Here is a 22,346-nt window from a genome sequence, read left to right on the forward strand (position 1 = left end):
GTTCAAAGAATGGAGCCCGCATGCTAATAGCAGCAAACTATAATGCATGTTTCATTAGCTAAGTAGGCTCTTTAAATCGTTAAATGTGATCTTTCATATTGTTTTAAAGAGGTTGTGATTACTGAAGAGGCTACGTAGTGTACAGTCATTGAAGAAAAAGTACTACTCAGGAGGTCCAATGGTGCTCTTTAACTTCCTGGAAAGCCAGATGCACTATGTGAAGGTCTTACGAAGAAAAACGTCCAAATTCGAGGCAGAAAGGAGTTGGAGCATTCAACAAAAAAGGCAGATAATTATTTATGTTAGCATTAATCCATTGTTAATCCATTTCGACGTCAAGCTGACGTTTTCCTCAGAGTTGATTTTTGTTGTTGTTCCTTTGTTTGCTGAAGCGCGAAGTCCTACCTGAATGCCAGACAAATCAAATCAAACTGTATTTGCCACAGGCGCCGAATACAACAAGTGTAGACTTTACCGTGAAATGTTTACTTACAAGCCCTTAACCAACAGTGCAGTTCAAGAAGATATAAATATTTACCAAGTAGGCTCAAATAAAAAGTCATAATAAAAATAACACAATAAGAATTACAATAACGAGGCTATATACAGAGGGCACCGGTACTGTCAGTGTACAGGGGTACAGGACCCATGCCAAATCTTTTCAGTCTCCTGAGGGCAAAACGTTTTGAGACGGACTATGTTTCATGTTTTTGCGGTGAATAGTTCTGTGAGAGAACTCCACAGGAGCCTTCTCTTTCTTGGAAATATTCATAAACCAAGTTGTTTCCCAGGCTGGTCAATACTGTTATCAGTAATTGTAGGAAGTTTCGAAATGGTACCTTCTGTATTGCTTGGTGGTGCAGTGTCTCTCAGTGTAGTGATATCACAAATGTCTTCTGAGGGACACCTTAAGTTTTGCATACAATTTTTTCCTTCGTGGTATCCAATTGTTAGTAGTTACTGTCTTGTCTCATCGCTACAACTCCCGTACAGGCTCGGGAGAGACATGCGTCCTCCGAAACACAACCCAACCAAGCCGCACTGCTTCTTAACACAGCGTGCATCCAACCCGGAAGCCAGCCGCACCAATGTGTCGGAGGAAACACCGTACACCTAGCGACCTGGTCAGCGTGCACTGTGCCCGGCCCGCCACAGGAGTTGCTAGTGCGCGATGAGACAAGGATATCCCTACCGGCCAAACCCTCCCTAACCCGGACGACGCTAGGCCAATTGTGCTTCGCCCCATGGACCTCCCGGTCACGGCCGGCTGCGACAGAGCCTGGGCTCGAACCCAAAGTCTCTGGTGGCCATAGACCACTGCGCCACCCAGGAGGCCCAACTTTTGCATATTTTAACCGAATTTGTATGCACTTTACATTTGCAGACACAACATGGAGGAATGCATACAGCAAAGCTGAATCATACAAGTTGTGTCTGGCGCAGGGGAAAATAAAATGGGCTTACATGCCAGGTGAAGAAAGAACATATGGAATAACTTGACATGTTCTTAGTTTGACAAGAATATGAATCCATTTAAATGCAGCTACCTGTGACAAAAAGGCCAAAAGTGAATACTGTTTCTATGTCTCTGGAAACTACTAATCACACTCATTTGTTGAAAAAGGCTGTGCCTTAGTGAAAGGGTGACTTTGACAAAGTGCTTGAGCTGAAAGGCACTCATTAAACTCTACACAGCAACACTGCACCACCAGCGATTAAGGGGTTGAGGGGTAGTGGGCAGGGAGGTGGACAACGTCACGTGTGACCTGGACTTGGAGGGTTTGCATCCTGGCTCACTTTTGTCCAGCAAGTCCCTTTACTTGGCATCTTAATCCCAAATTGAATCCTCAAGGTGCCCTTGGGAAAAAAAGTGGTTAAACCTGAATAGCTCCAATAACTTCCAAGCTGTAAATGTAATGTATAAATGTGGGCAAAATACATACGTTGCTGTGGGTGAGGGTGGCTTATTAAACATCCATTTTGTAATGTAGCTCAGGAAATAGCACACTTGAGTTTGAAGGTGAAAATCGAAAGGTGGTGCACTGCAATGCGTTAAGGGTGTGTGTTAATTGATGAACGACTCAATGAATAAATGTAGCTATGAATGAGTGTCTGGTCCGTCTACTGTTTGTTATGATACTCATTATGCATTTTTGAATGGCATTAGTAGAAATGGACCATGACTAACAGGGATTAATAATGCACTCCTCCCTGCACAACACACACACGGAAGTACACACACACACACACACACACACACATAGTTTCGTACACCTTAGAGGCAGAGATGGGCACTCGAGCACATCAGCGATGCCAGCCATGTCTGCTTGCCTCAGACCTCCGTGTCCTCACTACGAGAGAGAGCGGAAAGGCCAGGCGTCTACGCGAGGATTAATTATGTTTAAAGGGGATATTTAAGACGGGCCTGCGTGCATTTCAATTTGACGTAGGCGCTACTTCTGCGATGACAGCGTTTAGAGCTTCACCGTCATCTCTTTCAGCTCCTCCGGTCATGAGGAAGGAGATCATTTCATTAAATGTAAAATGCTCAAATAAAGAAAAAGGCCAAGGCCAGTCTAGCTGCTCTCCACCTGTTCTTTCATCTCACTCTATGTCAGGGCTAAGATACCAGATACCGAGCCTGGGAGATGGTTCCAAAACCCGGTAATCCTGTTCTGATTAAGATATTGGCATGGCCTTTTGGGAGCTTTCTACTGTGGGTGTTCTCTAATCTGTTCGAATCATGACACCCCCCCCCCCCACACACACACACACACACACACACACATACAGAATTGTGCATCACCTCAGGGAGATTGTTGTACTATCCACTCCAGTGACTGGAGGACATTAGATATAAATCTGGCCTCCCACCATTCTGCCAGGTAATGTACAATACAACCAGGCTATATCTTTGGTATAATACTCAGAAAGAGATACCCTTGGCAAAAACCATTTATCTCACCCCTGCACAGCAAAATTCGATTGGTAAATTGAACACTGTGGGTTTTCAATTTAACACTTTTGAAGTGTGTATATGACAACCAGCAAAAAGTGTTGAATTTACACTTTTCAAAGTGTTGCCCTTTTAACACAGATACTTTCCAACACCAGTGGCATTAAAGTGTTACACAAACTCTGTGTTAAAGGTAATGGTGATCACTGATACCTTGTATTTAACACTTGTATTACATTTTTACACTAGGTCAGTGTTAAAGGTGCGCTGGTATGGTGTTCACTGATACCTTCACCGCAAATTCTCCAGTGTTAAAGCAACACTGAGATTGTTCAATTTAACACTGGTCAAATGTCTATATGGATCCACACTTTCAGTGTTAAATGAACACATTGCTTAGTGTAAAGCCTTATTTGCATATTTCAAATCAAAATCAAATCAAGCTTTATTTTTACAGCACATTTCAGACATGAATGTGCTTCACAGGAAAAAACTAATAAAATTAAGGAAATAAAAACATAAATATTTACTACACTACACTGCCTCTCCATGCCTCTTGGTCCTAGGCTTTGGGATAGTTAAGGCCAGTGCAAGAGGATCTGAGGGACCGGGTACATAACTTAAAAGCATGTCTGACATGTATTGGGGTGCACAACCAGTAGAATAATCTTAATATGTATTCTAAAACTCACAGGTAGCCAGTGCAGAGACCTTAAAACCGGTGTAATGTGTGCTCTCCGTCTGGTCTTGGTCAGTACCCGTGCTGCAGCATTCTGTATGTTTTGCAGTTGATCAATGGCTTTCTTGGGTAGACGAGACAGGAGAGCATTACAGTAGTCAAACCTACTTATAATAAAAACATGGATGAGTCTCTCTGTATCAGCCTGAGAGAGAAATGGCCGCACATTGGTAATGTTCCTCAGCTGGTAAAAAGCTATTTTGGTCACATTCCTCATGTGTGATTCTAAATGGAGTTCAGAATCTAAAATAACACCTAGGTTTTTTACCTGGTGTTTTATCTTTATTGCCGTAAAATGTGAGGCCAGATTCTCTTTCTGTGTTTTGGCTCCAACAATAAATACCTCGGTCTTGCCTTGATTTAGCTGGAGGAAGCTGTGAGCCATCCAAGTATTTAAATCAATAATACAATAATACAGTAAACTCATAATTTATCCGTTGAGCTTAAATCCTCTGGTGACACAGAGACGTAAAGATGTGTATTGGCTGCGTAGCAGTGAAAATAATTGCTGTGCTTTCCCATAATGCCTTTCGAGTAAATTGTAGAGTCACCACCCATTACTTTATTTGTTAGTGACAGAGACTTGGTTGTTGCATTCATAAATGTCCAGTCCTGTGGCCTTCATAAAGTGAGCTCCTAAGCAAATATGTTATAAAAAAGTATAATATAACACAATAAATAAAGCCTTATTATGAGAGCCAAGTTTTAACATAATTCCGTGGACTGAAGCGTGTAGTTTACAAGCAAAATCAGGCTTTCATTTTTTTACATTTAACTAGGTAAGTCAGTTAAGAACAAATTCTTATTTACAATAACAGCCTACCCTGGCCAAATCCGAACGACACTGGACTAATTGTGCTCCGCCCTTCGGGACTCCCAATCACAGCTGGATACAGCCTGGATTTGAACCAGTGACACCTCTTGCACTGATATGCAGTGCTTTAGACCACTGTGCCACTCAGAAGTCCAAAGTCACATTATTATTTCAAGTCACATTATGCTGGCTTGCAAAGTGATGTGAAAATAGGCTGGGAAATATGATATTGAGGGGCTTGGTTTTGGTATAACACTGGTTATTAACGCCAACAATGGGGTTATTTTACACCATTGAGTGTTAATTTAACACTTACAGAGTTAGTTTAGCACCTGAATCAACACTAGAAATGTTGCACTGAAACACTAGGTAAAACTGGCAACACTAGCTGCCATTCACTCCATTCATAAAGTAACACCACATCGACACCAAAACTGCTTACACCAGGATATGAACACTGGCGATTTTGCTGTGTGAGATGTCTGGAGCATTTGACGTATGACATTTCTCAAATACGTCTCGTAGCACCCCGCCAAATTTTTTTATTTTTTTTTACAATGTAACAGTAATATTACTGAAGATGAGTCACAGTTATCTACATCTCGTAATATTACATAATTGTTGAATGTTATACCACACCCAGACCACCAAGATATGGGAAATGTACAGTATCACGTATAGTCAAGGTGGAGAATGATGCCCAGGAGACCTCAGCCGATAGCAGTTCAATCTGTGTATCTTTCACAGTTTGAGTGAGATAAATTGTTATTCAAATACGTATCTGTACTCTGGATTGGAATCTTTCAAAAGATAAGTTAGATGTAGAGAATATTTGTAAGGTGGCTTTTCATGAACAAACTAAAAGGCAACAGCCTGGCTAGGAGGTTGTACTATTCCCAGTGTATATGGTCTTTTTCCCTCTTACATCTTACATGGATCAATTGGGTGTAGGTGGACCCCCGGAGGTTGAGGAAATCACACCACTCTTATTTAAGTTTCCATCGCCTTCATCATTACCTTTCATAGCCACACGGATGGTAGGCCAGAGGGTTTCCTATCCTAGCAAAGTGCTCCAGTCCCCACACTTTTATTTCCTCCTCCCAAGACGAATGTCAAGGATCCCTGTCTTTTTGCAGGGAGAGTGGCCTACCCCTCTGCCTCCAGCACTGGGGAGAGGGAGACAGCTAGATAAATGTGCGGCGGCTACAATGCGTCTGCTTCGGCAGCACCGGAGGCTGAGGGAGTCACGGTGCGATGCCGATGTGGGGCCATGCCGCGATAGCGACAGAAGGATTTTAATCATCGCCTCTCCCCAGGAATGACACGGGTGCAGCACAACAGAGATATAGAGCGAGGGGGGCTGGCACCCAGCAGACAAACAACAGCCTGGCGACATAGCCGTGCGGATTAGCACTGTCGCTCTGTGAGAAATATGTGTGCTGCTGGCCAGGCGGGCGGCAGGCGTCGGGAGGAGAAAACACATTGCATTTTTTTTTACCCCCACATGCTGGAATAAGGATTCATGGCATCATTAACCACAGCCTATATCTCTTGGGCACCAATGCACAGAGCTGATATTAAATAAGTATATCAATTGTATGTGAAGCCTATCTTTGTTTAGTGAGATTATTCACTTGGTTTACTGCTGGCTGCACACACTTAACATATTTTCTTACGGGCTACATTTCAAGTTTTTGGGGTAAGCCATTGTTGTTGTTGTAGTTGTTGTTTGAATGTAGCCATTAGCCAACTTTTTCTAACAGACAACTTCTTCTTCTCCAGAATTCTTTATAGACTGTTTTTGTTCTTTCAAGTTAGAACTTGCATGTTTTCTGTCTCTGTGGTGGTAGTGCTAGATAGAGTTGAGAGAACAGGGAAAGTTTTGTTTGTTTTGTACCTAGCCTGGTTTGAGGGACCTCTGTTGGATTGAAGGCTTGAAGCAAGCTTTCTGATGCATGTCAGCAAACAGGGTTCACAGGTGTCACAACAGCTGACACTGGGGCACTGTTGATGCTCTTTAATTGGCTACAAGGTTACACAGTGGGAGAAACTAGCAGCAAACCTGATGAATCTATGAATAGATGGATGTATGGATGGATGGATGGAGGAAAGGGGGATACAGCTAGGAACAGGAGAAGATGGATGGATCCAATCCACACATCCACACATACAGTAGCTCGATAGACAGATGCTTTGACAAACATGAAGGCATCAGGCGTTAAAAATAAACCAGCTTCTCGGCTGACATGTTCTGACTCCTCATCTTAAACTGGGAACCAAAGCATTGAATAAGAGGCAGCTGTGGTTTTCTCCCAGTAGGGAAACTTCACCCACCATTCATTTGTTTGCGCTGAATGGAAAGTGACATGTTGTAACTACTTTACTTTATTGACCATCATTATGTTGTGGCGAGAGCATGGCAGAGGCCTCGGATAAAAAGGTGGACAGCGTCGTAAAATGTTGCTAATTGAGTCACTTACTTCGACTGGGCCAATAACAGACTATCTGATTTGTAAGTATAACAAATGTTCAGGCAGTTGGACTAAATACCTTGAAACACTGTTTTCCTCAGCGAACCCAGGCTTCATTTGTGAGATGTATGCATCTTTTTGTCAAGTCATCAGGCTGCATTCACTATGTTGCTGTGAGAGTGTGTATGATTGTGGGTGGTCATCAGGTGTAGGGGTGCATACACAGGTAAATAAGCATTTTCCAAAGACAATAGCAATAGTGTCCTATTCTTTACATTAGAGTCCAGTGGACCTATCTATGCAATCTCTGGATTTTTAGGAAAACATGTCTTCAAACCAATGCATACGTACTTACTCTACTTAACCTGAATTTGGGAGGGAAAGAGAGAGAAAGTTTAGTTTCCCATTAAGTCAAGTACAAATTTATTTGCACGATTTAATCAAATCAATGTTTGGATCATACATGGCAAGAATCTGTTCCCTATAATAGCCTGCCTAGTTCTTGAGTAGTTATGATAACATTTTGTCCAGACCACACAGATACTGTTATTTCAACATTGTCATCCTCTGGTCTTCTATTTTATTAAGGTCTCATAAGGTCAAGTCCCCTGAGATGTGCTTGTGTTAATTAGAAATTTCTCGCTTATCCCATTGATATCAATGTTTGATTAAGTGGGAGTTTGATTCAGCCCATAACCACTCAGTTTGATTATTTAATATTCACCAAAGTCTAATTAAAAACTCATATTTCGGGAATGAAAACTGAAGAGGGGTTGAAAAGGCTACCCAGTTTTTTTTTTTTTTTTTTTTTGTAAGAGTCACAGTGTATCACACTTACATGACAAATGCAATGTATCTTGACTTAACAGATTGCAATAAACCAAACTTAACTCAGGCTGACTTCATCCCCAAGATTATTTGATTAGTTAATTCTGTATCAAGCTCAAATAGAGCTTCTCATTGACAAACATTTAAAGAGAGGCAGCGCGACGAGATTTTAATTGACATATGTACATACACTTTTCAATTTACATGACATACTTGCCTTACTGTACCTTTCGTGGTGGCTGGAAATGTGACATTATTGCTCTGCAGCTCCAAATATAAATAGCAGTATCGCAGTAGCCAATGACTAGTCAATAAGCTTGAAAAATTCAAATGAAACCTTTCCACTAAAACATATTAGCTAGATGTTAGGTTTATTTTCTTTATCATACACGCATGAAATGTAGCTTGCATGACAAAAACACAGCTAGCTAGCTATGCCAGCTAGTAACGCTAGCATATCAAACATGACAGTTTACCCCTCTCAAGACGTGAGAAATACATACGTTTACATTACAGTAATGTCTCTCGAGAATCGATACCTCTCGAGAATTGATACCTCTCGAGAATCTCTCAAAATTCCCCTTAATTCTCATTAATGAAAAGAAAACTTAGAGAGAGCAAGCAAACCTACGTGATCCAAACTGTGTTTCTCGGCTTCCTGAGCTAGCTACTTAATGAGTAATCTTCCATGTTCCGTAGGAATCCCCAATAAGTGCCTTTTAATTTTTTATTCTGAGCTGTAAGTCATTAACCATGAATGCAACAGTAATTGCCTTATAATGATTAGGACTTTTTGCCATTAAAGATTTGTGGTAATTTTGTGGGATTATTACGATTTTCATCTTTAGAGTCAGGAGATAAAATGCTGATTTCAATTTCATAACTTGGTGTATTCTTTCAAAAGCAATTACCATTCAGCAACTGTATAGGGCCAGAGGCCTTTGCTATAGATAATATTTTTCTCAGCACCTACAGAGATATAGTGTATAATGTTGACCATAGAAGTGTTTTCACTTTAGTGTTAGGATTGGACACAAGAAGTAAAGATTGTTTGACACTTTAAGTCCATGTTTCTTCTCACAAAAGGGAACCATCAACAGGTGCAACAGTGCCAATAACCCAGATAATAAAGTGCATAACAGCTTATTTTCAAGCAAGAGTTAGGCATCTTTGGAGGCATTTGCTTTTTTTCTCTGCTCCTGTCATCTCTCTCCTCACCTGTTCGTTCTCTCTCTCTCTCTCTCTCTCTCTCTCTCTCTCTCTCTCTCTCTCTCTCTCTCTCTCTCTCTCTCTCTCTCTCTCTCTCTCTCTCTCTCTCTCTCTCTCTCTCTCTCTCTCTCTCTCTCTCTCTCTCTCTCTCTCTCTCTCTCTCTCTCTCTCTCTCTCTCTCTCTCTCTCTCTCTCTCTCTCTCTCTCTCTCTCTCTCTCTCTCTCTCTCTCTCTCTCTCTCTCTCTCTCTCTCTCTCTCTCTCTCTCTCTATCTCCTCTCATGTCCCCCCTCTCTATCCACTCTTGTCATCCCTTGCAATCTATCTCTCTCTCCTCTCCCATCATCCCTTTCTCTTCTTTCCTGTCATCCCTTTCTCTCTCCCTCTCTCTCCTCTCCAGGCGTCGTCCGGACGGCACTGCCCAACATGGACCGAGAGGTGAAGGACCAGTACGTGTTGGTCATCCAGGCTAAAGACATGGTGGGCCAGATGGGCGGCCTCTCCGGCACTACCTCTGTCACGGTCACCCTCACTGACGTCAATGACAACCCGCCACGCTTCTCTCGTAGTAAGAGTCCTATATGCTTTGTACGTCACTAAATCTGACGACATGCCCTCTATCTATTTCCCTCAGACAAAGCCCTAAACCCCTCCATTCACTGTCATTGCAGTCTCACTATAGTGGAGGTTTGACATAAATCTCTACAATCACTCTCGTTCACAATGGCAGACGCGTACAGTAGGGGAGAAAGCTTTGAGTGAAAATGTAGTCTATGCTTGATATTGCAGATTCATTCAACTACAGTACCCCTTTCAAGCGTATGCGTAATTTCGCTGTTCGTCGTGGGTTCACTGCCCCTTTCTGACTAATGGTCAAAGGCTTCAAATGCAGTTTGCCCTAGAAGGTATAAACCTTTCTCCCGCTCCCCTCACTCCACATCAGAGCGGAGGGATTTCTGCAAACATGGATACCAGGATCAATCAGGCTCCATTTTGTTTGTCATCAGCCTATTTCACGGCCCGCTAATGGGTTCCTGGCCAGGCGTTGGGATTCAAAGGCATGAGGTGCTTCTCATGATAATCTGTGGCCCGGGCAATTGCTTTACCGCTGATAGTCCCACCGACCGCCGCTGCCTAGGCTGTTACACTCACTGCTGGACTGCCATGAAGTCAAGTCAATTTGCTGGAACCCGTAGGGGGGGAGGGGGGGGGGACAGGTTCAAGTTTGCACAACAAATCGTCAATGCCGCTTTAACCCAGCGCTGTTTTGCTGGGTGTGCTGGGAAGAAAGATGCTTTGGGACCAGGTTGGGTGCCCCCCCACCACCCCATCTGTATCCCCCCCCCCACCCAAGGTCATGGGTCAGAATCAATAGAGTATTGCAGAGCACCACAGCTGATAGTCTAGAAGCACTAGCCCTTGGAGGAGAGAAGAGGAGGGAAGTGAAGGCTGGAGGCACAAGGACAGAGAGGCGGGGCGGTTACCAGGGGGCAAAGAGGGGCATACACAGTACGAAGGGAGGGGAAGAAAGGCATTTTTGGGGGTCTTCCACAGCGAATTAAAAAGCCATTACAAAGATTACACAGCGGCAAACAATGTCAAGCAGATTAGCATTTGGAGCGCGATGTCGGGAGCCACTGGGGTGAGAAACACGGAAAGATCTGGTAATGAGCTCCGTCATGGTGATTGGGGAGATTATGATTATTTATATGATTCCCTCCTTTTTTTCTTATGAGAGTGCTTTATGTCAGAGAGGTGCAGACAAAGACACCGGGAGCACAATGAAAGAGTTTGCTTGTAATAGAATCTTCCAGTGAACATTTCATCCCACCGAAGCATATTCCGCAGATTCTCCCATTCACTTTGGTCAAGAGATATTCTGTTTCATGTAGAGTGGAGTGGTCAGAATATGTAATACATGTTCATATGAACACAAACAACTCCATTGTTATAAAAATGTTAAGGTTCAAAAAATATATATTTGCCCTCTCCACCATAAATGTCTTGAATGTAAAACGAGTCATTTAATATTATTGTCACTATTTCCTCATATATTTGGATAAAACTCATCCTGGACCATTACTTTGTAGTGTGACCACTCATTGTGAGAGGGGGAACTCAAAGGCAGCTGTAGTGCACTATGAATCTGAGTGGCTAAGGAGTAAGGAAACCACCTCATCTCTAACTACTACTTCTCTTTCCTCCAGAGAACTATCAGTACATGGTGCTGGAGTCCTTGCCCGTGGCGTCCGTGGTGGCCAGGGTCAAGGCTCTGGACAATGACATAGGCCCCAATGCAGAGATGGAGTATAGGATCATGGAGGACGGACCTGGGGTGTTCAACATCACCACAGACGAGGACACGCAAGAGGGCGTCATCATCCTTCAAAAGGTACACATGCTGTATCCTTATAGGCTGTGGCCCCAAGCCAGCTTTGTCACATTGTCCAATCTGATCTTTTGTTTGTTTTCGCCGTCACCGATCAGAGACGAGTGCCACAGAGTGGAAAGTCATGCAGACAATAAACACAGACAATAAATGTGTCACATCAATGGCCCTCCTATATTATAGGGCTACAACTGTGCGCCCAATAAGCCAAACAGATGACAACATATCTTCTAAACACTATTATTTAGAAATGCCTTTCACTGTGATGTGTTGTGTGCCTTTTCTCACAATCAATAGTTTGCTTTCACACTACACAGTAAGTCAATATAAAACGTCTGGATGAAAAATATATTTGTGATAGAGAGTCTGATTATGTGCAAGATTGCATAGGGTCGTTGGACTCTAGCGCCAGCATTTCTTCAATCTACTGGTGTAGCGCAAGGCCATGTTGCCATGAGCGATGCACATACAAATATATTTATGGCTTTGCCCTCACCATTTACAGCAAATGTGGCCAGTGCAGTGTGCTTAAAATCCAGCCAATTAGGATGGGTTCCACCTTGACCGAAAGGTTACTGTCGATTTCTTTTTTTTAATAAATGTGAAATAGCTTTTAATTTCAATTTTTTTTTGTCTCTTTTACTTTATGTTTGTCTCAGCCTTTAGACTTTGAGACCAAGAACAGCTTTAACCTGCGAATTGAAGCCACCAATCGGAATATCGACCCTGCGTTTGTGCACCTGGGTTCGTTCAGCGACACCACGTCGGTCAAGGTGACGGTGGAGGACGTGAACGAGCCGCCTGTGTTCTCCACACAGCTTAGCAAGATGGTGGTCTCCGAGGACGCCAGAGTGGGCCTCTCCATCGGGAGGGTCTCCGCTCACGACCCTGACTCCTCCAACAGTGCCATCAGGTAGAACCCAGCTCTCCAGTTATTATATGCCATTACAGGAAATTCCTCTGTTGTCCCAGCCATTTTCTCAAGTGGCCCCTGTTTCTTAAAATAACTTTGCCCCATTCAACAGAGTGGCGAATTCAAGCCATATAACCCATTTCTTTCAACATATTGCCACACCGCAAGGTTGACAGGAGGTCCAAACACCTTTTGAGCAGTACTGTAAATACACGTTCACGTTCTAGTGCCTCAATAGCACCTCACTGACAGAGTTCTAAACTCCCTCTGTGACTGTGTGACATGCACTAAAGCCAGATGGCGTGCGTTCGAGGGACTGCAACATTTGTAAAAGTGAAATGCCATCTAAAATGAGCGAAGGGCATTCCCCCAGGAGGGTCAACAGTTTGTACCAGCTCCGTTGCATTTATAACACAGCACAACCACTCAGAAAGGCAATCTGCCCCATGTCACTCATGAGACTCCCTCTCATTACGCATTAATTGAAAATAAAAGTGTTGTGTGGTAGTATTCATGCTCGGGGCGTTAGGATTGTTAGTAATCTTAATCAGAAAATCTAATTACACCGCCATTGTGGGTGTAAATTGCCTCTTTTTGCTGCTGTGGAGGCTTTCAGCGTCTGCAATAATATGGCCCTACCTCTGTTGAAATTAGAATTATTGTGGAACTAATGCAGCCACAAGAGTCAAATTACATTGAATAATACCCTTTGGATACCAACTAATTGAAGTTGTCATTTTTTCCAGAAATATAAGCCGCTGTATAGAAATTGATAGTGTTTGTTCTGTGTTCAGCATTAATGTATTGCTGTCCAATTTCACATTTCTATCTTAAAAACTTTGATTGAGAGCAGTTCTCGTCAAAATCTAGAAGTTGCAGAAACCTCTCATTCATAGTTCAACATTATGATCGTTTAATCTAGCGTTAAAAATTGATGAGAAAATGGCATAATTGCACTTGTTGACACGGCTCAGTAATGTTCTATGCCAATGGACTGAAACCAGAACTTACTTTTAAATAGTTAATTTGACACGTTTGGAAGGTAGAAAGTTCTTATTCCTTCAGAAATGTGTTAAGAGAGAAATTATTACATGTAAAATCCTTAGAACTTTCTTCAAAAGGAAAATACATCATCATAGCTACGTGTCTGACTGTGTGTCTGTCATTCTGCCTGTCTGCCTGCCTGCCTCTGTCTGTCTGTCTCCAGGTACTCCATAGACAGAAACACAGACCTGGAGCGTTTCTTCAACGTGGATGCTCTGAGTGGGGTCATAAGCACAGCCAAACCCCTGGATCGAGAGGTCAACTCTGTCCACAACCTCACTATCCTTGCTATGGAAAGCCGTAAGTACATGTGTGCGAGCGCGCGCACACACACACACACACACACACACACACACACACACACACACACACACACACACACACACACACACACACACACACACACACACACACACACACACACACACACACACACACACACACACACACACACACACACACACACACACACACACACACGTCTGCCACATCAAGCCTTCCACATCAAGCCTCAAAGTCTGACTATTTCGTTTTATGAAGGCCCTGCATAAAGTATTGCTGTCCTTTCTATCTTGTCATGTAGCCAACCCTCCCCCATATTCAACACCCCACAATGCTACTGCTTCGTCATGACTGCGTTAACGTGACGAAGCATGTGGGTCGCGGCGGGGCTGTCAGGGGAATCTTTATTCTGACGTAAGGCGGGCGCTTTCGACCTCCGGGTCTCCGTGAGTCGCAGCGTGTGTGAGGGGCAAGCTGCTAACTAAGGGCAGGCGCAGGTGAATTATGCTCATGTGATGTGGGGGGAGAAGAGGAGAGAAAAGAGAGGTGCCGGAGTGCCTTTGAGTCGTCCATGGCTTTAAGGACAAAGAGGCCCTCGCATTCCCCCCCTTACGTGTTTTTTTGTTGAGCAAAACTTTTTGTGGAAGGTACTACGCAGCGTACAGACTCCGTCGCGCGCTCAATGTCGTCGAGATACGTTGAGTTTCCTTGTAGGCCGAGTTGGCGGAGAAACTGTGGAGCCAGCTCTTTAGCCAATTGCCTGTTTCTGTTTGAGTCTTTTATTAAAGAATGTGAAACAATGTTGTTTCTGTTTGCTGCTTTTCATTCATTTATGCATAGTTGTTCTTTATATGGCCTTAAAAACAGTTTTCCTATGGCCAGAATATTATCTATAGGCTATTGCATATTGAAGTTTTATCAGTTCTAAAAATAGAACAAAAAATGGATCTGGTAAAAGGCAGACATTTGGACGTTTCAATTAAAAAATACTTTTTCACATGATTATAGAAACTGAAACGTTGTGATTTTAGAGACACAAAGTAACAGCCTATGATTAAAGGGTTAGTCTATACTGGGCTCTCACCATCATCATCATTATTCACATCATTCCAGTTCAATCAAGTCACAATTATCAGATTTGGTATTGACATGAGTGAGCAGGCTTTCTGAGTGAGTAGACACATGGGTAGGCCTACCAACGGAAAACGTCTGAAAACAAAAATTATTATGATATTTGGACCACAGAAATCCCATGTTGATATAAAATGTCTGCCTTTTTTGCCTACATTTATATAGAACAACATCCCAAAATCCATTTATTTTTATTTTGTCTCAATATGATGCAGAAAATGTTGGTTATTTCAAAAGAACAGAATACAATATTTTGAATTGACTGTTTAGGCTATTATACAAAATATCTATCCAAGGTTCAACTTTAAGACAAGGGCATCTTAATAAAAATCTCTATTTGTCCATTTCTCCCATAGTTCCTATTTTCAATAAAGCAATTATATACAGTATATGCATGACAGATTCACAAGACTATAATACACTGCTCAAAAAAATAAAGGGAACACTTAAACAACACAATGTAACTCCAAGTCAATCACTCTTCTGTGAAATCAAACTGTCCACTTAGGAAGCAACACTGATTGACAATAAATTTCACATGCTGTTGTGCAAATGGAATAGACAAAAGGTGGAAATTATAGGCAATTAGCAAGACACCCCCAAAAAAGGAGTGATTCTGCAGGTGGTGACCACAGACCACTTCTCAGTTCCTATGCTTCCTGGCTGATGTTTTGGTCACTTTTGAATGCTGGCGGTGCTCTCACTCTAGTGGTAGCATGAGACGGAGTCTACAACCCACACAAGTGGCTCAGGTAGTGCAGTTCATCCAGGATGGAACATCAATGCGAGCTGTGGCAAAAAGGTTTGCTGTGTCTGTCAGCGTAGTGTCCAGAGCATGGAGGCGCTACCAGGAGACAGGCCAGTACATCAGGAGACGTGGAGAAGGCCGTAGGAGGGCAACAACCCAGCAGCAGGACCGCTACCTCCGCCTTTGTGCAAGGAGGTGCACTGCCAGCGCCCTGCAAAATGACCTCCAGCAGGCCACAAATGTGCATGTGTCTGCTCAAATGGTCAGAAACAGACTCCATGAAGGTGGTATTTTTTTGAGCAGTGTATTTAAATCATGCATAGCTGTTCTTTATATGGCCTTTAATACATTTAAATCATTTTCACCTCTCATTGCTCCCATTGTTCCCATTTTCAACATTGGAAAGTGATAACATTGGAATGTGGTAAAGTGCTGCCCTACCCTAGCTGGCGAGGACACTCAGGTGAAGCCATTGAATAAAATAAGTTACAATGAAATAAAGCTCTTTAGCTTTTGAACCTGTTTTAAAAATAAAAATGTATAGTTTGGACTATCCTTTTTCTAATGTATGAGACATCAAAACATTCTTGATAAACCTCTCCTGTTATCACAACAGCTGTTCACTTTACTGTCATTTGGAAAATCATTTGAAAAATCAGCTGATGATTGTTGAAGCAGGGTTCAAGTTCAATGTCTGCTTTCACAAATAAGTGCTTATTATATTGATAGGCAATCACTGCCATTAATACAAGGAACGGAATGTGTTTTAATGTCACGCGATTTTGGACAAGTAAAATGTTCTTAGAATGTATACAAATAAACTAGAGCCGAAGTCCGCACACCCGCGGAAATCTAATTAGCACAATAAAAACATCCCCATAAAAAATATGTCAGTTTAAGCGAGAGATCCTCCGCATCCACCGTTGTCGCACTTTCGCGTCTGCGGTGAAAAGTGACGGAGCTAGAGCGGTGTTTGTCAGACCACGAGACATCCCAAAAATCTGTCTTCTCACAAAATAACTTGGCAAAGCAATTATCTTTTTGTCCTAAATACAAAGTGTTATGTTCGGGGGCAAATCCAATACAACACATTGCAAAGTACCACTCAAACATAGGGGTGGTTGCATCATGTTACGGGTATGCTTCTACTCGTTAAGGACTGGGGAATTTACGGAATGAAGTTAAGCACAGCCAAAATCCTAGAAGATAACCTGGTTCAGTCTGCTTTCCACCAGACAGTTCACCTTTCAGCAACTAAATAGTCTAAAACACAAGGCCAAATCTACATTGAAGTTGCATACAAAGAAGGTGGAAAAGACAAGCTAAACACCTTCTCCGCCCCCTTCGAGGAAAACACAGTGCCGCCTCTCATGAGGACTGTGAGCTCTCGTTCTCCGTGGCCAAGGTGAGTAAGATATTTAAGCGTGTTAACCCTCGCAAGGCTGCCGGCCAAGACGTCATCCTTAGCCGTGTCCTCAGAGCATGTGCAGACCAGCTGCCTGGAGTGTTTATCGACATATCAATTTCTCCCTATCCCAGTCTGTTGTCCCCACTTGCTTCAAGATGTTAATAATTGTTTCTGTACCCAAGAAAGCGTAAGTAACTGGACTAAACTAAACTATCGCACCTTATCACTCAGTTCTGTCATCAGGAAGTAGTTTGAGAGGCTAGTAAAGGATCATATCACCTCCATCTTACCTGACACCCTAGATCCACTACAATTGAAATACCGCCCCATCAGATCCATGGATGACACAATCGCCATCGCACCGCACACTGCCCTATCCCATCTGGACAAGAAGAATACCTATGTATGAATGCTGTTCATCGACTATAGCTCAGCCTTCAACACCATACTGCCCTCCAAGCTCATTACTAAGATCGGGGCCCTCGGTCTGAACCCCATCAATCAATCAAGTTTATTTTATATAGCCCTTCGTACATCAGCTAATATCTCGAAGTGCTGTACAGAAATCCTGTGCAACTTAGTCCTGTACTTCCTGACGGGCTGGCCCCAGATGGTGAAGCCCCCTCCTGTACTCCCTGACCACAGATGACTGCGTGGCAACGCACGTCTCCAACTCAATATTCAAGTTAACAAACAACACAACAGTACCATCAACAATGAGACAGCCTACATGGAGGAGTCCACAAAACGAAGGTGCTGATCGTGGAATTCAGGAGACAGCAGAAGGAAGTATGCACCCATGCACATCGACGGGACCGCAGTGGAGAAGGTGAAAAGCTTCAAGTTCCTCGACGTGCACATCACTGACAACCTGAAATGGTCCACACAGACTATTCAACCTCAGAAGGCTGAAGAAATTCAACTTGATCACTAAGACCTTTAAGACCTCCCAAGTGGCACAGCGGTCTAAGGCACTGCATCTCCATGCTAGAGACGTCACTACAGACCCTGGTTAGATTCCAGGCTGTTTCACAACTGGCCATGATTGGGAGCCCCATAGGACGACCCAGCGTCATCCAAGTTAGTGTTTTCCCGGGGTAGGCCATCATTGTAAATAAGAATGTGTTCTTAACTGGCTTGCCTAGTTAAATAAAGGTAAAATAAATAAAAATAAAAGACCCTCACAAACTTCTACCGTTGCACCATTGAGAGCATCCTACCGGGCTGTATCACCGCCTGGTTCGGGAACTGCACTGTCCGAAACCGCAGGGCTCTCCAGAGGATAGTGTGGTCAGTCCAACGCATCACCGGGGGCACAGTGCCTGCCCTGCAGGACATCTACAGCACCCAGTGTCGCAGGAAGGCCAAGAAGATCATCAAGGACTTCAGCAACCTGAACCACGGCCTGTTCACCCCGCTACGATCTAGAAGGCGGAGACAGTTCAGGTGCATCATATCTGGGACCGAAAAACAGCTCCAAGTCATCAGACTATTAAATAGTCACCACTAGCTGGCCTCTGCACAGTACCCTGCCCTGAACTTTAGTCATTGTTACTAGCCGGCTAACACCCTGTACTCAACCCAGCACCTTAGAGACTGCTGTTCATAGGACATAGTCATTGAACACTGGTCACTTTAATAATGTTTACATACTGCTTTACACACTTCATATGTATTTACTGAATTCTAGTCAAGGCTCATCCTATACTTTATAACTACTGCTGTTCACACGTTGTATATTCATATACTGTCCATAATGTCTATAAACACCATCATATACAGTTGAAGTCGGAAGTTTACATACACCTCAGCCAAATACATTTAAACTCAGTTTTTCACAATTCCTGATATATAATCCTAGTAAAGATTCCCTGTTTTAGGTCAGTTAGGATCACCACTTTATTTTAAGAATGTGAAATGTCAGAATAATAGTAGAGAGAATAATATATATCAGCTTCCATTCCCAGTGGGTCAGAAGTTTACATACACTCAATTAGTATTTGGTAGCATTGCCTTTAAATTGTTTAACTTGGCTCAAACGTTTCGGGTAGCCTTCCACAAGCTTCCCACAATAAGTTGGGTGAATTTTGGACCATTCCTCCTGACAGAGCTGGTGTAACTGAGTCAGGTTTGTAGGCCTCCTTGCTCGCACACGCCTTTTCAGTTCTGCCCACAAATGTTCTATAGGATTGAGGTCAGGGCTTTGTGATGGCCACTCCAATACCTTGACTTTGTTGTGCTGAAGCAATAAAATGCAAATTAAATACTTAAAAATCATACAATGTGATTTTCTGGATTTAGATTCCATCTCTCACAGTTAAAGTGTACCGATGATAAAAATTACAGACCTCTACATGCTTTGTAAGTAGGAAAACCTGCAAAATTGGCAGTGTGTCAAATACTTCTTCTCCCCACTGTAGATACTTTTGTATCTGTTTCCTCCAGCATCTTCACAATAACCTTTGCTGTTGTTCTGGGATTGATTTGAGGTTTTCGCACCAAAATACATTAATCTCTAGGAGACAGAAGGCGTCTCCTTCCTGAGTGGTATGACGGCTACGTGGTCCCATGGTGTTTATACTTGCGTACTATTGTTTGTACAGATGAACGTGGTACCTTCAGGCATTTGGAAATTGCTCCGAAGGATCAACCAGACTTGTGTAGATCTACAATTTCTTTCTGAGGTCTTGGCTGATTTCTTTTGATTTTCCCACGATGTCAAGCAAAGAGGCACTGAGTTGTAAGGTAGACCTTGAAAAATATCTACAGGTACACCTCCAATTTACAAAAATAATGTCAATTAGCCTATCAGAAGCTTCTAAAGCCATGCCATCATTTTCTGGAATTTTCTAAGCTGTATAAAGGCACAGTCAACTTAGTTTATGTAAACTTCCAACCCACTGGAATTGTGATACAGTAAAATAATCTGTCTGTAAACAATTTTTGGAAAATTTACTTGTGTCATGCACAAAGTAGATGGCCTAACCGACATGCCAAAACTATGGTTTGTTCACAAGAAATGTGTCGAGTGGTTGAAAAACGAGTTTTAATGACTTCAACCTAAGTGTATGTAAACTTCTGACTTCAACTGTACATATATAGCACATGTCAAAAGTTTGGACACACATACTCATTCAAGGGTTTTCCTTTATTTTTACTATTTTCTACATTGTACATTAATACCGAAGACATCACAACTATGAAATAACACATATGGAATCATGTAGTAACCAAAAACATGAGGATCCGGGGGCCCCTGCCAAATCTTTTCAGCCTCTTAAGGGGGAAGAGGCGTTGTCTTGCCTTCTTCACAACTGCGTTGGTGTGTGTGGACCATGATAGATCCTTATTGATGTGGACACAGAAGAACTTGAAGCTCTCGACCCGCTCAACTACAGCTCTGTCGATGTGAATGGGGGTGTACCCTCCGTTTCCTGTAGTCCACGTTTTGTTCTTTTGTCTTGCTGACATTGAGGGAGAGGTTGTTCTGGCACCCCACTGACAGGTCTCTGACCTCCTCCCTATAGGTTGTCTCATCGTCATCGGTGATCAGGCCTACTACCGTCATGTCGTTGGCAAACACCAATGATGGTGTTGAAGTCGCTCGCGACCATGCAGTGGTGGGTGAACAGAGAGTACAGGAGGGGAGTAAGCACGCACCCCTGAGGGGATTTGTGTTGATGGTCAATTTGGCAGATGTGTTGTTACTTACCCTCACCACCTGTGTTGAACGCTGAGCTGTAGTCATTGAACAGCAATCTCACATAGGTGATCCTTTTTTCCAGGGGGGAAAGGGCAGTATGGAGTGCAATAGAGATTGCGCCATCAGTGGGTCTGCTGGGGCGTTATGCGAATCAGTCTTCTCCTCGATGCACAAATAGTCACGAAACCAAACATAGTAATCACCATCCCTCAAGTAAATGCCTTGTTATTCAACCATAAATATAGGCCTAAGATGAATGCTCAAATAATACTTCTTCCTCTTGTCTCAATATAGTAACACATAGGGAGTAAACATCTTTAATAATAACTGTACTAAATGTCATAACTGAGGAGTCGTTGGCCTCTGACACAGTCAGACTTTTATTCTCTTCACAGCGGATAGTGGCAGCTGTAGAATCAGGCGTCCAAACAGTCTCTCTCAGAGCCCAGGACGCCTTTTTACACTATTTATAGTAAATGGACTTTTTGTGACAAAAGTTGGCAGAGGAGCACTTCTTCTAGCTAAAGGATCTTGTTCAGTTGAGACGTGGTCGGTCAGCGCTCACATTTCATCCGCACTCTGACTCTACTCCGAACATGCCAATGACAACAAATCTGTGCCCCGGGGTACCACACGTCCTTTTTACTACTGTCAAATCAGCCGCTCTCGAATGTCAGCCAGCGCGCCATCTCTCCTGTCAGCGTGGCTGCCGACGCCAGGCTAAATCATCGTCCATCCAGGCTCTCAGGAGCCAGCCGTTTATATTCAGTGCCACATTGGTGTCAGAGAGGGGAGCCAGTGGTGGAGCCTGTGGTGCCGGATGCTCTGTACGACAACTGCACAGTCACCTGCATCTGAAATGGCATCCTATTCGCTATATAGTGCAGGGCTTTCAGCAGAGCTGAGTTCTATATAGTGCACTATATAGGGTATAGGATGCCATTAATTTTGCATCCCTAGCCTTTACCAGTCCAATCATAATCTTTAGCTCCAGTCCAATCATAATCAGCTGCTTGATCATGTTGGCTGATCCCCATCAGAGCAACTAAGGATGCCAGTTCATAGGGAAAGCCTTGCATATTTTATTAGAACGGGCACTTTTGGACACAATTTGTTCATTTTGCTCGACCTTTGTGATTCATTAAAAAGACATGCGAAAGCTCGATGGTAGGGAAAGTGGAGGAGGGTGACAAAGTTAAGACAGGGTAAAGTATTGAAAGTTAGCTGGAATCAGCTATGATATGAACTCTTTTTCTCTCTGTCTTTCAGATGATCCAACCCAGGTTGGAAAAGGTTTTGCTGTCATTACAGTGCTGGACATCAATGACAACCCTCCGGTATTTGCCATCGAGTATGAGACCCTCTTGTGTGAGAATGCCGCTCCTGGACAGGTGAGAAACTGAAGATAATGTACATTTTCTGATGGGGAAGGAAATGATTGGTACAGTACTGCATCCACCAACCTTTTTGATTCAGTTCATATTTACTATACATTGCTTATATACTTTTAAAATGTCAGATATTTAATAATTTTGTGTGTTCCTCACACACTGTTTGATTCCCATTGGTTGGCAACATGCGGCCTTTGGAAACCAATGTTCCCAATAAAACTTGAATCGGCCCCAGACTGTATGGATCATCCCCTTTCAAAGCTTGAGGTAATTTCAGGGAGACACTTTTAGATCAAATTGCAGGTATTGTTGGTGTTTGTA

At 43.0% G+C, this 22,346-nt stretch overlaps 1 protein-coding gene across 2 annotated transcripts in view; it reads left to right on the forward strand.

The window, feature by feature from the left end:
* Nucleotides 1-22,346, forward strand: part of LOC129859334 (cadherin-7-like) — a 119,936-nt gene that overhangs the window by 58,487 nt on the left and 39,103 nt on the right. For both annotated transcript variants that reach the window (XM_055928979.1, XM_055928980.1), the window contains exons 5-9: nt 9,417-9,584; nt 11,224-11,408; nt 12,065-12,318; nt 13,526-13,662; nt 21,904-22,025. In XM_055928979.1, the coding sequence (XP_055784954.1) occupies nt 9,417-9,584; nt 11,224-11,408; nt 12,065-12,318; nt 13,526-13,662; nt 21,904-22,025 (866 nt within the window). The remainder of the gene's footprint in view (nt 1-9,416; nt 9,585-11,223; nt 11,409-12,064; nt 12,319-13,525; nt 13,663-21,903; nt 22,026-22,346) is intronic.

The sequence above is a fragment of the Salvelinus fontinalis genome, chromosome 7 (genome assembly GCF_029448725.1).
Source record: "Salvelinus fontinalis isolate EN_2023a chromosome 7, ASM2944872v1, whole genome shotgun sequence".
Taxonomy (NCBI): domain Eukaryota; kingdom Metazoa; phylum Chordata; class Actinopteri; order Salmoniformes; family Salmonidae; genus Salvelinus; species Salvelinus fontinalis.